This window comes from Zalophus californianus, chromosome X (assembly GCF_009762305.2).
Source record: "Zalophus californianus isolate mZalCal1 chromosome X, mZalCal1.pri.v2, whole genome shotgun sequence".
NCBI classification, from domain to species: domain Eukaryota; kingdom Metazoa; phylum Chordata; class Mammalia; order Carnivora; family Otariidae; genus Zalophus; species Zalophus californianus.
In genome coordinates, this window is record NC_045612.1 from 121,506,601 (window position 1) to 121,522,869 (window position 16,269).

The following is a 16,269-nucleotide window of genomic DNA, read 5'->3' on the forward strand; positions in this document are numbered from 1 at the left end:
GTCAAAGGGTTTTAAGCAAAAGAGTGTTGTCATTGGGAATGTACTCACCCCAAGAGTTTGAACCACAGAGTGGTTCTGTAATATTTTTGCCCTGAATGTGCAAAATGTCCCTGATGGCTTACACAGAAATAATCCAGAAGAAGAGCCAAAGACGAAGGTGGAGTGAATACTTAAGGGCATAGATTCTGAAGCGGTAGGCTGTTGCATGGCGCCCTTGCCTAACGGAGAGTCAAATGGATAAAGGATCGCTGTTGTATTCTAGGCATTTCTGGTTAGCAAGCTCCTCCGTGGATTGCACCTTTCCATTGCTTCCCGATATTTATTTCTAAGGTCGTTGGGGTGACTTTTTGGCATCTTATGGGTTCTACTTAAAGAGCTGATATTTAATTAAAAGAAGATTCTTTATCTTAACCCTTCGTTTTTCTGGCTTGACTGCGTTTTTCCAAAGAATGCCAGAGATACACGACTTCTCCGTTATTTCTGAATTTCCTCTCCAGACCAGACTTACTTGATTCCACTCTTAGACTAGGAATTTCCCAAGACGTTGTCTCTTGAGATTATTTGACATTGTTCACTTAAATAAGTGGTCACTTTCTTATGAAACATTTGTTGACCTGACCATTACATAATTGACTTAACAGGCCACTCCAGTCTTAGGTAGTCATTCCTATTCAGTTTCTGTGTCTATTTCTCATTAGATGCTTATGACATGGCCCTGACTGGTGTGGGCTGTGGACTGTGGCTTTGCCATCCAGTTAATTTGTAAGCCTCATAGTGGCTGGGATCACAGGTGCAGTACTTACAAGCTTCGAATCTTTGGGCAAGTTACTTAACCTCCCTGAACTTCTGTTTCCTCATCTGTAACACGGGATGTAATATAACCCACTCGTTATAATTCTTTTAGCAGTTAATGAATCAACACCCATAAAATGCTTCAAAAAAGCATTGTGAGCACTTAGAAAGCTCACAATGAGAGCTACATGTTGTTTTCACGTATTCACAACCTAAAAGATCACCTGCCTGGCAATGACAAATGAATTGCATGTTTATCAATTGCATGTGAAATATTATATGAAATACATTTAAATGAGGGTCTAAATTCCATTGGCAAGTATCCAGATTACATGAGCCACTCTCTGCTGGAATGATGACTATTTTCAACATCGGAGTTTTTGGGGTAGTGGACGGAAGTGAAGGTTTATGTAGTGACAGGTAAATTTTGACTCAGAATTTCTCTTTGAGTGTAATTGTTCTAGTAAAGAAAACCATCTGATGTATTTTATTGTTTCTAAATGCCTTTCTCTTGCTAAATAAATACCAGCAGCAACAGAAGCTTGTGTGGCTTATATCAAGTGATGATTAGCCTCACAGAATCCTAGTAAAAAAAGCATACCCAAATCTCTAAGTTTTGAGTAAGATGTTCCATGAAATCATTTCTCAGTTTGTCAGTTATAATCACCGTGAGACTTGGAATTCACTTGAGACCACAAGAGAATATAACTTCGTATCAACTGGAAAACAAAAATGCCTTTCTGAATTGTTTTTTTGCCTCAGTGCCATGTGGCATACATGGAGATCAAGGTCATTAGCGATCGGGGTATGTTTTTAAAATCTTTCCTTTTCTTTCTGCTCTTTATGGATTTCTCCCCGCCACCCCCAACTCCCACCTGCACCCTCTTAAACATGGCCACGTGATTACATCCACTCTTGCTCTCCACACCCTCTGTTCAGGAAATGAACAACTTCTCAAGGACTATTGTTCCACAAAGAGCATAAAATTCAGAGCATGTGTTATGCTTCAGTATAAAAGAGAATGAAATCTTTTCCTTTTTCAGTGTTTTTTTCCTAGTGTTAGAAAAATGAAGACGCCTGTGGTTTTAAAATATAATCTAAGAGTTGAGAATTGGCCCTACACAAAGAAAGCGTCCTATGTGCTTTATCATGCTCTCAGGGGTTTTACCCGAGGCTTCCAACATTCTTTGGTTGATTCCTAATAAGGACAGTTTGCACAGTTACAATCCAATTACCATTCGTAGATCCCTGTGGAAAAGGGGATTTTTTTTTTTTTAAAGAGGAATCTTTTCCTCACTCCAGAATATCTCTTCCAAATAGTCTTATTAAAATGAAAATCAGGAAATCCAGTTTCAATTTCTCTGCATTCTTTTCATCCCTCCCTCCCCCATTCTCTCTCTCTCTCTCTCTCTCTCTCTCTCTCACACACACACACACGCACACACACTCTGACTGACTCACTCGCACGCTCACTCAGTGACACAGCCTGCCTCGTTCTGAAGGGACAGGAACTTCTCAATGGTCCAATGACAGGATTGCTTTTTTTTTTTTTTCCTTTTTGGTCCCAAGATTCACGGTAGCAGAGGTCTCTGGAGACAAAAGGTACCGTAGGAGTCCCAGCTCGCAGAGCTGGGCCATCTCTCAGACACCCGTGGTAATCTGCCATTGCAGGCTGCATCTTTCACCAAAAGAATAATTAAAAAAAAAAAAAAGCAAACAAAACAGACTCAAGTTCCTACTCCAAGCTTAGCTCGGTTAATTTAGGACAGCACAGACCCGGCCGAATATAATTCATGGGTAAGCAATATAAATATCTATGCTTATACTTCTTTTTGAGAAGATGATCGTGCTAAAATGCTGTGATTCTTACACATCTGTCTTGTGATTTGGGAAGAAAAGTAGATTGATCCGTGTCTGAGATGTGCAACAGCCCAAGTACTGTCTGTGCCAGGGGAGATTTATGAGAATGTTATTTTTAGATCAGTTGATAATGTTAGAGCAGCTTGAAATGAGCAAAGCGGAGCAGAGAGGAGCATGCCGTGATGACATGGAACAGCATTAACTGGGCTGCTTTCTGCAAAAGCTTCGGCACAGGCCGTTTTGAGTTCTGAAAGAATAAAGTGGCTTATCTTCTCCTCCAGACTTCTTGAACTCGGTGCGACATTTTAGTTGCTGTGGATATGATAAATAAGGGCTTTGGAGAACAACTTGGATATTAGATAAGGCTAATTAAAAAAAAAAATCTAATGTGCTCTATTTTACAAAAGAGGAAAACCGTAAGCTCCTGGATTTTTAAACACTGGCTTATCCTGCTATAAGGCTGTGTCTCATAATGAAAAGACCTCGTGGGGGAAAGAGGCAGAATGCGACCCTTTATGTCCCAGGTCCCGCTCTGCTATTGTAGGGGCCAGCTAAGTTCTTTGGACCTTGCTTTCTTCCTTTGTAAACGTAGGGGTTTGGATCGATTTATCATGAGAAGTGATGAAATGCATATAGCGGTTTGGGGCCTGAATCCTGGAGCCCACAGCCCGGCTTTGGATCCCAACTCTGCCACTTACTAGGCGTGTGATCTTGACGAGTTACTTAAGACTCGTGCCTGTGTTTCCTCGTCTGAAGTGTGGGAATAATGATGGTAACACAGTCCTGAGAGTTGCTGGAAGAAAGAAAGGAGCTACCACAAATGAAGGGCTTAGAGCGCTCACTAGCAGAGAGTGAGCTGTCCATGAGTGCTAGCGGTATCTTCAAGGTCCAATCCATGCCCGGAGGTCTGCCATTTCTAATGTCAGTGAACTAAATTAAAATGTAGAGAGATAAGCAAAACCATCAGCTGCTGGCCGTGTCACTGAGAATTTCTAATTCTTGCAAACATTTCCATTTTCCACACTCTGGGATCAGTGCAGGCTGCATTACGTCCTCTCCATCCAAGATTCAAGTGAAACTTAAAACTCAGAATTAAATTGGTGGTGGGTAGACTAGTCCACGATCCAACTGAGGATGCACAGAAATGAAATTGGCCTTTTGTTCTGATGTTTTTGCCTTTGGGGACTCCCAATATGTTGCTGTATCCCCTCTATACTAACCATCAGAAAGGTTCTTTCCATTGGAAACGAGATGTGAGTGACGTTTTGTTTTCTTGGATGGTGTTAGCACAGTACTGGCTCGACAACGTTCATTTCTACTTCTTTGGTTTACCAGTAATTTAGATGAACGGGCCATGTGCAGATAACCACTTTTGTATCACCCTGACTTTTACATACTTTCCAATATCCCCAATTCTTACTATGTTGTGTGATTTCTTTGCAGGCCCTTTGGGACGTTGCCCAGAGAAAATCTTAGGAGAGGAGGAAAATGTTGATCCTAAAGACAAATCCTAATCATAGATGTGCCTTTACTTTTAGTCTGGTCCAGGGGTCAGCAGACTTTCTCTGTGAAGGGCCAGATAGTAAATATTTTCAGCTTTGCGGGCCAACGAAAGCAGCAGTAGACAATACCTAAGTGAATGAGTGCGGCTGTGCTCCGATAAACCTTTATTTACAAAAGCAATCAGTAGGCAGGATTTGGTTCCCAGGCACTTGCTTGCCAACCCCTGGCTGGTGATCACCCCTATGTCATGGAGTAGGAAAACAAAACATAGGAGGGAAAATAGCTTCCTAAAAGCCACAAGGTTTTGGGAAGGTGGCAGAAGTGGAATTTAAGCCCCAGCAGCCTAGTTGGTAAAAATGGACTGCCACACCTACCAAGTGTTCAGAATTTTCTAAAATTCCTTCTTTAAAAAAAAAAAAAAGCAGACTAGAATAGATTAATAAAGCATAAAAATTGTGTCCGATGTAACAGAGGTGTTAAATTTTCTTTTTTCTTTTTTAAGATTTTAGTTATTTATTTGACAGAGAGAGACACAGCGAGAGAGGGAACACAGGCAGGGGGAGAGGGAGAGGGAGAAGCAGATTCCCCACTCAGCAGGGAGCCAGACTCGGGGCTCGATCCCAGGACCCTGGGATCACGACCTGAGCCGAAGGCAGACGCTTAACGACTGAGCCCCCCAGGCGCCCTGAGGTGTTAAATTTTCTTAAAGATCTTTTGAGAAGGAGTGGATGACAAATCAAGAGAAGAAAAATTAGCGAATGTTCTTCTGTTGAGTTCTTCAAGGAATAACTTCTTTTAAGAGTCCAAACAGCGGTGTGACAGCTACACAGATACGGTTGGCTTTGCCCGGAAGCTCATGAAGAAGGGAGTTCCTTGTCATTGGTGATGTGTTTGCTTTGGAGTTATAAAGGACTAGGCAGCCCTTTTCAGAAATGTTGGTTGCGGGCGCCTGGGTGGCTCAGTTGGTTAAGCGACTGCCTTCGGCTCAGGTCGTGATCCTGGAGTCCCGGGATCGAGTCCCGCATCGGGCTCCCCGCTCAGCGGGGAGTCTGCTTCTCCCTCTGACCCTCTTCCCTCTTGTGCTCTCTATCTCTCATTCTCTCTCTCAAATAAAAAATAAATAAAGTCTCAGAAATGTTGGTTGCGAGCCTGGCATTTAAACTTATGCCATGCTTCAGCAACACACTGTGATTATCTGGGAACCTTGGCTGTGCAAACAGTAGAAAACGGTTAAAAAGAAATTTAGCCCCTGGTATGGTTTACCTGAATGGCGTGCCATTTTTCGGGCCTTAACTTACTGATCTGGTCTTTTCTTCTGCTCCTCACCCATGTGGAGCCGCATTCCAGCTGGCTAGCTTGTAAACACCTAGAAAAGGCATCTGACACACAGTGGACGCATTTATTCATGAATTCAATGCACATTTCTTAAGAGTTTTTGGTGTCCCTAAACATGCCAGGTTTAAAAGGGGGATGCAAATGTAGAGGAATGATGATTAATATTGTAACTTTAATTACCACGTATTCAGGGCTTGCTGGGGGCTAAAAAGCCCTCTCCAAGATATTGCCTTGCACTGTTTCATATGGTCACTGCAAACCCGCAAGTGGGCTTGTTCTTTGCTCCACCTTATTGATGAGGGCACTGAGGCTCAGGGATGTTCTGCATCTTGCCAAAGAGCTCATCTCCATCCGAACCCAAGTCTTCACCACTGTACCAGTGGGTCTCAACCTTCATTGTGCAAAAATAAGAATCATCTGGGGATGCTGGTTTATGATGAAGGCGCTGGAGCCCCGTTCCTTGTGATGACCCTAATTCCCTAAACCTGCCTCAGAGCCCAGAAACCTGCATGTTTAACAAGAATCATCTGTCCAGGTAATTCCACTGCCCTGGGTCTGCGGGCCATATTTTGAGCAGCCCTGCATCACTCCTTGTTGGCTCCGTTGGCCTTGGGACGTTTACAGTTGGATGAGGTTAAAGAAATGCCACAATTAGAGACTAGTCTCAAGGACATAAGAAAACAATGTGGTATAGACCAAAACCAAAATTATTTCAATCAATTTTATTTCATGGGAAAATCAAGTCTGTTTGTAAAGATGTAATTTAGCTCAAAAGAATGGCCTTTCTGAATAAATCACAGATATTAGATTGTTGGTTTTGTAGTTTGTCTTTTGCTGCCTTTTTTTTTTTTTTCTTCGAAGTGTGGAGACGTATACTTCTGGTGGGAAGGAAGACTCTTTAGTTAATGCTTTTGGTGAACTGTTCTCCAGCTGATCAAGATTCTGTTGTATCGAGACCTTTCTCTGGTTTGTTTGTTCCTCTTAAACTGGTTTGTGCTGTTTGTGCTTCTTAATGCTAGTTTTAAATAACTTCCATAATTCTGTTTATTTACATAATACACAGAGTAATACATGTATAATAGACAGAATAATGCACCATCTACTTAAGAATACATAGTGCATGCATTTAATGTTAAACCAAACTCATCAATGGTTGTTAATAGCTCCTGACACCATCATTTTAAGGAGATTCTATGTAATCTGGGCCTAACAGCAGACCTAACGTATGCTTATGCCAGGGTTTCTCAGCCTCTGGACTATGAACCTTTTGGGCCAGACATGTCCTTATTGTGGGGGGCTGTCTTGTGTGTTGTAGGATGTTGAACAGATCCCTGACCTTTACCCACTAGATGCCAGTAGTAAAGCCCTCCCCAGACTTATGACAGCCAAAAATGTTTCCAGACATTGCCAGCAGTCCCCTGAGGGGGCGAAAATCACCCTCAGAAACCACTGTGCTATTATCTTTTTGTATCATATTGTTACCCTTTGTTAATGCTGTCCAATAGTACCCCAGATTTAAAGGATATTTTTACAATTGTCAAGGCCTTTAGTCTATCCAGAAACATTGGGTCAGTTTCAACTTCACTTACATTTATGATATCGAAACAAATTTGAAATCATCCACTCTCAACCTTGAAAGAAAAATCCTATGGCAACCACTCGAAAGACTAGAGCCAGAGAGCCTTAAAATGAGTCATCCGTTTATGAGGTGAACAGTCACCAAAGAAACATGCCGGCCTGGAACGCAATTTGAGGGTTGAGGAAAAGCCAGATGCACATTCTAGGCTGGGCTGGTGGGCTTTGGCACTCTTCTGGCTGCTTGTCATGAGGATCACGGGGCAGTATCGACCTTTGTGTTCATGTCTTCCTGCTGGTGAGAGGTCTGATGGGTGAGCATGGGTGTTACAGATTCATTATTCTGCGGGTCTGATATTATGTTTATATTCTGCCTTCATATACTGGCATTTTTTGGCTCATCAACAGGCTCTGTTTCAAAAGACTGTTTCTCTTTTTTTTTTTTTTTAAGAGAGAGAGAGTACATCATATGTTAACTAATTGAATTTAAATAAAAGAGAGAGAGAGAGAGGGAGGGAGAGGGAAACTCTTAAGCAGGCTCCACGCCCAGGATGGAACCCAAAAGACTGTTTTCTTAGCAGTTTATTCAAATCCACAAGACATCTCCCACATAGATAAAACATTACATGGGTGGTTTGTTTCCAATTTCTTATTGAACTTGTGATATACCTGATTCATTTAGTCCATAGATTGACAGGTATTTATTCAGTTGACAAGTGCCAGGTACTGTCTTGAATACTGGGAACATCAAGGTGAGTAAACCAGGTGAGTTTCTTGCCCTCCTGAATCTAGCCCATGTATACAGCTCATGATGCAGGGTCCTGGGGCAGGGTCTCTGATACATGGTAGTAGATGCTAAATAAATATGTGCAGGATATTATAAGAGCCTTATCGGGGCACCTGGGTAGCTCAGTTGGTTTGAGTGTCTGCCTTCCACTCGGGTCATGATCCTGGAATCCTGGGATCAAGCCCCACTTCTGGCTCCCTGCTCAGCGGGGAGCCTGCTTCTCCCCCCACCCAACCCCTGCTCATGCACACGCATGCTCTCTCTCTCTCTCTCTCTGTCTCAACTAAATAAATAAAATCTTTAAAAAAAAATAAGCAGAGGAGTTAGGACACAGACATGTACCGAGAGAAGACCATGTGAAAACAGAAAAGATGCCATTAAAAAACAAATAGATCGGGGTGCCTGGGTGGCTCAGTTGTTAGGTGTCTGCCTTCGGCTCAGGTCATGGTCCCGGGGTCCTGGGATCGAGCCCCGCATCGGGCTCCCTGCTCGGCGGGAAGCCTGCTTCTCCTTCTCCCGCTCCCCCTGCTTGTGTTCCCTCTCTTGCTGTCTCTGTCAAATAAATAAGTAAAATCTTTAAAAAAAAAAACAGAAAAAAGATCTTAATCTCTTTGTATCAGGGATCGGCAAACTCTAGTCAGTGGGCCAAATCCAGCTTGCTGGCTGTTTTTTGTACCACCAAGCTAAGAATGGTTTTACATGGTTGAAAAAAATCACAGAAGAGTAGTATGTGGTTCTAGGTGTCTCTCTTAGACACTTAGAGAGTGTTACTCTCTACTTGTTCAAATTTGACTCAGGAGCATACCCAACCCAGCATCTTTGCTGATCTCTACATGCTTGACGTGCTCCCTCCCTCAGTTTCTTTCAAAATTTGTTTCCAGTCATCTTTCCCATATGTAGATCTGATCAGGCTCCGCTTGCACTCAAGGTTCCTTAATGTCTAGCCATCACCTACTGAGTAAAGTCCAATCTACTTTGCAATGCCCACAGAAAAAGCCCTCCAGGATCTGGCCTTGACTTCCTGTGTGGCTTCACCTCCCGCTATTTCCCTCCCTCCAACCCTGTAATTTCCCCAAATGAGCTCGTTTTCTCAAATTCATTTGCCTGGGCACCCACTGTTTTTTCCAATGTTGCATTTCTACTGGGCAAACCTTCGCTCCTCTTATTCAACCTTCCAGTCTCCATTGAAACACCACCTTCTCGAGAAAGCTTTCCTTGATCCCCCAGACAGATGTCCGAACCTTTTCTCCTCGACACCCCGTAGCATCTGGTACTGACTTCCAGTGTCACAATCTCTACGTTTGATGGATCATATGTGCTTTTTCCTTATTAGAGTTTAACTCCTTAAGGACAAGGACTGTGCTGTCACTTTGACAATCCCAAGCCTAGTAGTGTTCTCAGCATGTAATAGGTGCTCATTAAATTTTTTAAAAAATAATTAACCAGGAGGACATAGCAAATAAAAGTAAAATGTATCTTATAGGGATTGGTTTATTTCAGTCATAAGCTATGGTTCAGAGGTTGGCCAACCACAGCTGCTGGGCAAATCCAGCCTTCCACCTGTTCTTATAGATGAAATTTCACTGGAACACAGGCACACTCATTCATTTATGAATCGTCTATGGCTGCTTTCTGCCACAAAAGCAGATTTGAGTAGTTTTGACAGAGACCACATGGCCTACAAAGCCTGAAATATTTACTGTCTGGCCTTTTACAGAAAAAGATAGTCAACCCCTGCTATAGATAATCGAGCCAATTGGAGATCCCATCCTTAAATGCTTTTTTAATGAATAGGCATGTAATTCCATTTTGACACTTCAAATAGCAGTGGGCTTTCCTAGATAACCTAAACTTCGTATTTAAAAGTCACCGACTCATCTGGAACTTTTGTTTGGGAGGGAAAAAAAATACAATTCACTAATACTGTACCTTGTAGTACCCTAAGCCTCAAGGGTGTGAGTGAGAGGTACACCCAAGGCGTGAGTCCCCCAACTCCTGTCTAAACCTGGGCTTCTTCCGATTATACCAAAACCAGAAAAAAGAAAGAAAAAAATGCAAAATATACTGGGCCTGGGAGAATTCTTTTCAGTTCACCAAATGTGACGGCAGTCACCCACTTTGCCTAGATTTGCTCACTCACTCCCCTGCCCAGCCTGTCCCCCACATCGTGCTCCCCAGCCCCGCCTGGGCTCCTGCTAGTTCTCACCATTATCCACTGGATACAGACTCATACGTGTGAAGACAAACAAAAAGCCCTCACTTCCTTTAACTCCTTCCCAGATGTGGCCTTCCCTGTGAGGCCTTTCCTGGCCGCTGTCTCCAAAACATAAACCATGTCCTGTCCTCACACACATGTCCTCACACCCCTTCCCTGCTTTTTGGTCCATCCCTAGCCATGACCATATTTAACACGCTATACCCTTTACTTACCCAGGTGATTGTCTGCCCCTGCTAGAGCATAGCGTCTCCATCCGTTAAATGGATGAATAAATACACACAACCCCACATAAAAGGGGAAAAATATCCAAGAATTAACAGGGTGCCATTTACTCTCGGAATGAACATTCTAGGCAGGAATTCGCTACCAAGAGGGAACGCAGGTGTTTTAAGAGCTGCTGGGGCCAGTCTTTCTTGTCTTTCTTCCGTGAGGTGAGCTGTGAGGATGGGGAAGTCTTAGGGGGTTCCTTAAGGGTTCCTCAGATGCACAGCAGCTCCCGGGTACTGCCCATGGGGGCCAGCACCACTCCTTCCTCCTGGAACTTTTTTTGATGGTCAAGGCACTTTTTTTTTTTGATGTTTCAGAGCTCTTGTGCGGTGGCCAACATCTGTGGGTCACAGGAAGTCCTCCTTAGTTAGGGAACATCGGGCTTCAGAGGATCCTGGGGTCTTATTTCTCAGGGCATCACGTTCTCACCGTCTGCAGGGAGGGTAGAGCTCTTCACTCTCTGGATGTACGTGTGCACATGAACATACTCGGGGTTGGGGGAGTCTTGCCTTTGATTCTTTGATGTGGAGGATTTGAACATCGGATGTCTCTGCAATTATACATAGTTCTTACTGATCGTATCTCTGTACCTCTCGTGATCAAAATAGCTCAGAGTGCCGTAAATAGAAACTTAGCGGTTACACAATTTAGCATAGAGTTCGAGGGCACATGTTTTTTAGCTTGAGTTCTGGTCGGTTCCAAATCTTGTTAAGTTCTACGATTTGGGGAAAATTACTTAACTTCTGCAAGCCTCAATTTCATCCACACTGTATTATAATATATTTACATATATTGAATATTACTATAATATTACTATAATGTATCATACACATATAATCATGTGTCATAAGTATGTATTATATCTAATAATAATATGTTATATGTTGTAAATATACTAGATTGTATTATCATATAGCATATACTGTATTATTAAATACTGTGCAGTTTACCCTTGAACATTGTGGGAGTTGGGGCACCAACACCCCCATGCAGTCAAAACTCTGTGTTCAACTTTTGACTCCCCCAAAACTTAACTACTAATAGTCTACTTGACTGGAAGTCTTACCAATAACATAAAGTTATTGTATATTGTATGTATTATAGACTGTATTCTTACAATAAAGTAAGCTAGAGAAAAGAAGATGTGATTGAGAAAATCGTAAGGGGGGGGGGCGCCTGGGTGGCTCAGTCGGTGAAGCGTCTGCCTTCAGCTCAGGTCACGATCCCAGGGTCCTGGGATCGAGCCCCGAGTTGGGCCCCCTGCTCAGCGGGGAGCCTGCTTCTCCCTCTGCCCCTCCCCCCATCCGCGCATGCTTGCACTCTGTCTCTGTCTCTGAAATAAATAAAATCTTTTTTTTAAAAAAGAAAAACATAAGGAAGAGCAAATACATTTACAATACTGTACGCTATGTATCCAAAAATATCCAAGTACAAGTGAGCAGACTTATGTAGTTCAAACCCGTGTTATTCAAGGATAAACTGTATAAGATAGGGTCAAGAATGGTAACTGCCTCATAAGGTTGTTGGTGTGACTCGGCACAGTCGCCGGCACACAGTAGGCTGTCCGTACGTTTGCCCTCCTGGATCTAGTGTGAGTGACGGCAGCTAGCAGCAGTTTTTCCTGTTACTGAGATACATAACCAAAAAGTTCCCATGCGTTCCCAGAGAAGAGAGGCAGTAGGACCCTCAAAATGTCTTTCCCATAGCTTTCTTTGGCCTCTGTGTGAATCATTATATGGGATCAAGTGTCCCAGCAGATACTAGAGATTTGGATGTTTGCGACGGACTGAGAAAATTCACGGTTAGCTGAGAGTAGATTTGATTTGAGCGATGGGTAGACAATTTTGGAACCCAAAGAGGAAGTTTGCTTGACTCTGTGACTGACTAAGAGGAAGGATGAGCTTTGTGAGACATAGATGAGCTCTGTAACTCCTGATGTGTTCTCCTTGCTCTGCAGGGTGATTTCACCTGGAACAGCATGTCGGGCCGCAGTGTGCGGCTGAGATCCGTCCCCATCCAGAGTCTCTCAGAACTGGAGCGAGCCCGGCTGCAGGAAGTGGCTTTTTATCAGTTGCAGCAGGACTGTGACCTGAGCTGTCCCATCACCATTCCCAAAGGTAAGGCCGTGTGCGCCGTTCCGCCAGGGAACGCTGTGACTCAGACATCTGTTTGGCCAAAGCCACAAGCTGCAGACTCATCTCACACCTGACACTAACACAGGAAGGAAGCGACAGCTTCTTGGTTGTTGGCTGGCATCAATGTCCACTTTGAAAGCCATGTTCAAGGGGGACAATTGACACGTCAACCAATATGTTTATTCAAAGGGAAGGTCAGCTTGAGTTATTTAAAGGGAAAGCCATGTGTATCTCACTAGTCTACATAACTTCAGAACAATCAATTAAAAAGAACTTTTGGAAAGGTCAACTTCAAGGGCTCGAGCTAAAACCGTGTCTGTTTCAACAGGATTTCGAAAGAATCAGTTGGAAAGAATGTTTTTGCAATCTATTAAACGTGTCACTTTACCTTCTGCCAACCCAGAATCAGGGATTATACTCAAGTTAACTCTTTTCTACCATCTTTCACCTGGGCGTGTCTACGCTGAGGTTCACCACCGTGACCCCGGAGCCATTCGGGCCTGATCATCTGAAGTTTTCACAGATACAGGTCCTGATTCTGGTAAAGATAAGATGCATGTATTTGAAATCTTGTAATCTATGAAATTGTGTTTTTGAATGTTTACCATCTTCTATAAGGGTACTTTATACTTCGCGAAAGTGTGTAGCACAGAGGTGATTTGTTCTTTCAGTTTCTGAACAGAACAGAAATGTTGTCGGGAAACCCAATTTGTAGTGAAGGGAATGATGACTCTAAAAAGTTCTACGAAACCCAGACTGGATGCACATCAGATAAGATGCGAGGGAACAAACATTCTTTGTAGCTTTGTTTTTTAGTCCAGTTAATTTGCTGTTTCTCTTTGTTCCTGATTTTTAAAGGGTCCACTAAATAAATAACCTTTACCAAACAGTTTTATAAAAATTGTCTGCTGGAGGCTCTGTCTCCATTAGTTGCTTCTGAGACCGTGTGGTTCCTAGCATATTCAGGGAAATATTTGCTCTATCAAGATGTTCAAAGACGTTTGAGCCAGAGGAGTTATTTTGATATTTTCTATCAAAATAGGAACTAATGATTTACACATAATTTCTTACTTATGGAGGAGAGAAGGAATCGTGTGGCTGGGTGGAGAGAAACAGACATCAATCACCCAAGAGTTCTGAAGCTCTTGTTTGGGGCAGATGATTATAGACATCAACCGAGGTCCTTCAAATACAGCGCCAGCGCCGAGTGCCATGATGGCAACTTTGGTCCGAGGGTGGCCATTTGGTTCCATGTGAACCCCTAAGTGGAGGTTCTAAACGGGGTCAGATTCACTGTGTGGATAATTTATTCAGGAAAGAGCAGTACAGTGGCCACGGCCTAGAACCTAAAGAAATGATAGCAAGCCTAATGAGACAGTGGGTATGATGAATATGAAAACATGCTCAAGCTCACACTTCTGTTCTTTGTCGCTCTAGAAGGATTGTAGGCATTTGTTTATGGGTATCTGTTTGGAGACCCCCTCTTCCTCCGAGAGACTGGCGCTTCCAGGGCTCAGATGAATGACGGCCTGACATATTCATGGGCTGCTGGGGTTCCCCATAGAAAGGGAAGAATCGAGGAGTGGACAGTGGGGAAGTGACTGAGGTGACTTCCGAGAGTGACTGCAGGGGTGGGGTCCAGAGCACCAGCAAGACTCTGACCTCTCGACCTATAATGATAGGTGGACATCGGTGATCTGGGCGCAGATGCAGACAGATTAGAAGACAGTGGGGGGGGGGGGCGCCTGGGTGGCTCAGTTGGTTAAGCGACTGCCTTCGGCTCAGGTCATGAGCCCAGGGTCCTGGGATCGAGCCCCGCATTGGGCTCCCTGCTCGGCGGGAAGCCTGCTTCTCCCTCTCCCACTCCCCCTGCTTGTGTTCCCTCTCTCTCTGTCTCTCTCTCTCTCTGTCTCTCTGTCTCTCTCTCTCTCTCTCTCTCTCTCTCTGTCAATTAAATAAATAAAATCTTAAAAAAAAAAAAAAAAGACAGTGGGCAACCACGTGGAATTTTGCTCCAGACTGCCTCTCCGCTGTCAGCGAACTAGGAAGCAATGTCATCCACTAGGAGTGAGGATGGCAAGGAGGTCCTGGAGGCTTGAGGAAAGAGGAGAGGAGCGGACGAGAGGGGAGCCGATGGACCAGCAGTGTTGCAGGATTGCAGTGCGGCCCGAAAGGTCCATTTGAGGCTAGTAGCTGGGAATTTAAATTGCAAAATAAACATCCTGGCAGCTAAACATGGCTAAAGCGAAACATACCACGTCGCGCTTTAAATTTCCCAGCCCTAGTGAATCCAGTGTCCTCTCGCCAGAGCCAGGATTTTTCTAGGCGAGTTCAGTGACGGTAGAGAGGGACGAGACTGTTGAGAGGACATCAGTGGTAGGCAGAATAATGCGCTCCCAAAGATGGCCACGTCCTGCGAATGTTTCCTCACAGGCTCCCAAGTCTTTGCGGATGTGACCAGTCGAGTTCCTTGAGATAGCAAGATGATCCTGGTTTATCTGGGATGGCCGAAGCCAAGCACATGGTTGTCGAAAAGCAGAGCAACTTTCCCAGGCTACATCTGAGTCTGAGAGAGCCAGGACTATGGAGGAACAGTCGGAGCGAGGAAACGGATTCTCCCCGGAAAGGATACAATCCTGCTGGCGCCTTGGTTTTAGCCCAACGAGACCTGTTTCTGACTTCTGACCTCCAGAAATGTCAGATGATAAATTTGAGTTGTTTAAGCCACTAAGTTTATGGTCGTTTGTTACAGAAGTGGTAGGAAACTAATTAATACAGTGTCCACGGGAGTGATGATAATCCCAGACCGTGGGATCTCAGTTGGCTAAGAAGAGAAGTTATTTCTTGAATAAGAAGAATCAGTAATATAAAGATGGCAATTAGGTCATTAATGAGCTATAAACTGAATGTGATTCCAAAAACCACACCAAAACAATTTGTTTTTGTATTATCACTAAATTTTTCTAAACATCCTCTAGACAAATAACTATGTAAGGGTAGGCAGGGGAAATTTGAGAAAGGGGGTCAAGTGGGGAGTATCCCTATATCCATTTAGTAAAATGTCATACAATGAAAGCAATTAAAAGAGTATTGTACTGCTTCACAACGGGCAAATCAATAGAAGACAACAGAGCTCAGAAATGAAAAAATAAATAAATACAGGAACTTATGACATAAACATTGCGCTCTCTCTCTCTCTCTCTCTCTCTCTCTCTCTCTCTCTTTTGGGGGGGGTCAAGGGGAAAATGATGGATTATTATTAAGTCTTAGTGACAGTGAGACCACCATTGAGGAGAAAAGGTTGGACTCTGACCTTAGTCCTTACATCAAAATAAGTTGATGTGGAAGAAATATTTGAGGATGTTTTTAATGAAACTGTTCAGAGCACCAAAACAAACCGTAGCTGGATATTTGTATGTTTTTACATTGGGGAAGGCATTACCCAGAAAACATAAAGAAAGCAAATGACACCTTTCACTACGTTAAAGAACAAAAGATAGAATCATCTGTGTGGCAAACAAATAAATAAATAGGAATTTACAGCACATCTGACCAACTAAAGGCTAACTTCTCTACTATATAAAGCTTTATTACAAATTAATCTGGAAAAGAAAAATAATTAAAAGACAGGCAAATTACAGGCAGCACACAGAAAAAGAAATACAAATGCCTGACAAATATTTGAAAAGGTGCTCCTATGTGTTAAAGAAATGCAAGCTAAACACCAAGGAAGTTTTTTTTCCTCTTAGATTGGAATGGCTCCAAAAGTGGGGTAATCTACTTGATGGAAAACAGAC

General features: G+C 43.2%; 1 protein-coding gene across 7 annotated transcripts in view; it reads left to right on the forward strand.

The window, feature by feature from the left end:
* The window catches only part of ARHGAP6 (Rho GTPase activating protein 6), a 474,697-nt gene that overhangs the window by 386,283 nt on the left and 72,145 nt on the right, over positions 1 to 16,269 (forward strand). For 5 of the 7 annotated variants that reach the window (XM_027609075.2, XM_027609078.2, XM_027609081.2 and 2 more), the window contains exon 2: positions 12,295 to 12,454. In XM_027609075.2, coding sequence (XP_027464876.1) covers positions 12,295 to 12,454 — 160 coding nt within the window. Of the gene's footprint in view, positions 1 to 2,453; positions 2,590 to 7,262; positions 7,380 to 12,294; positions 12,455 to 16,269 lie in introns of those variants that run through there. The other 2 variants (XM_027609080.2, XM_027609082.2) reach the window with 2 other exon arrangements.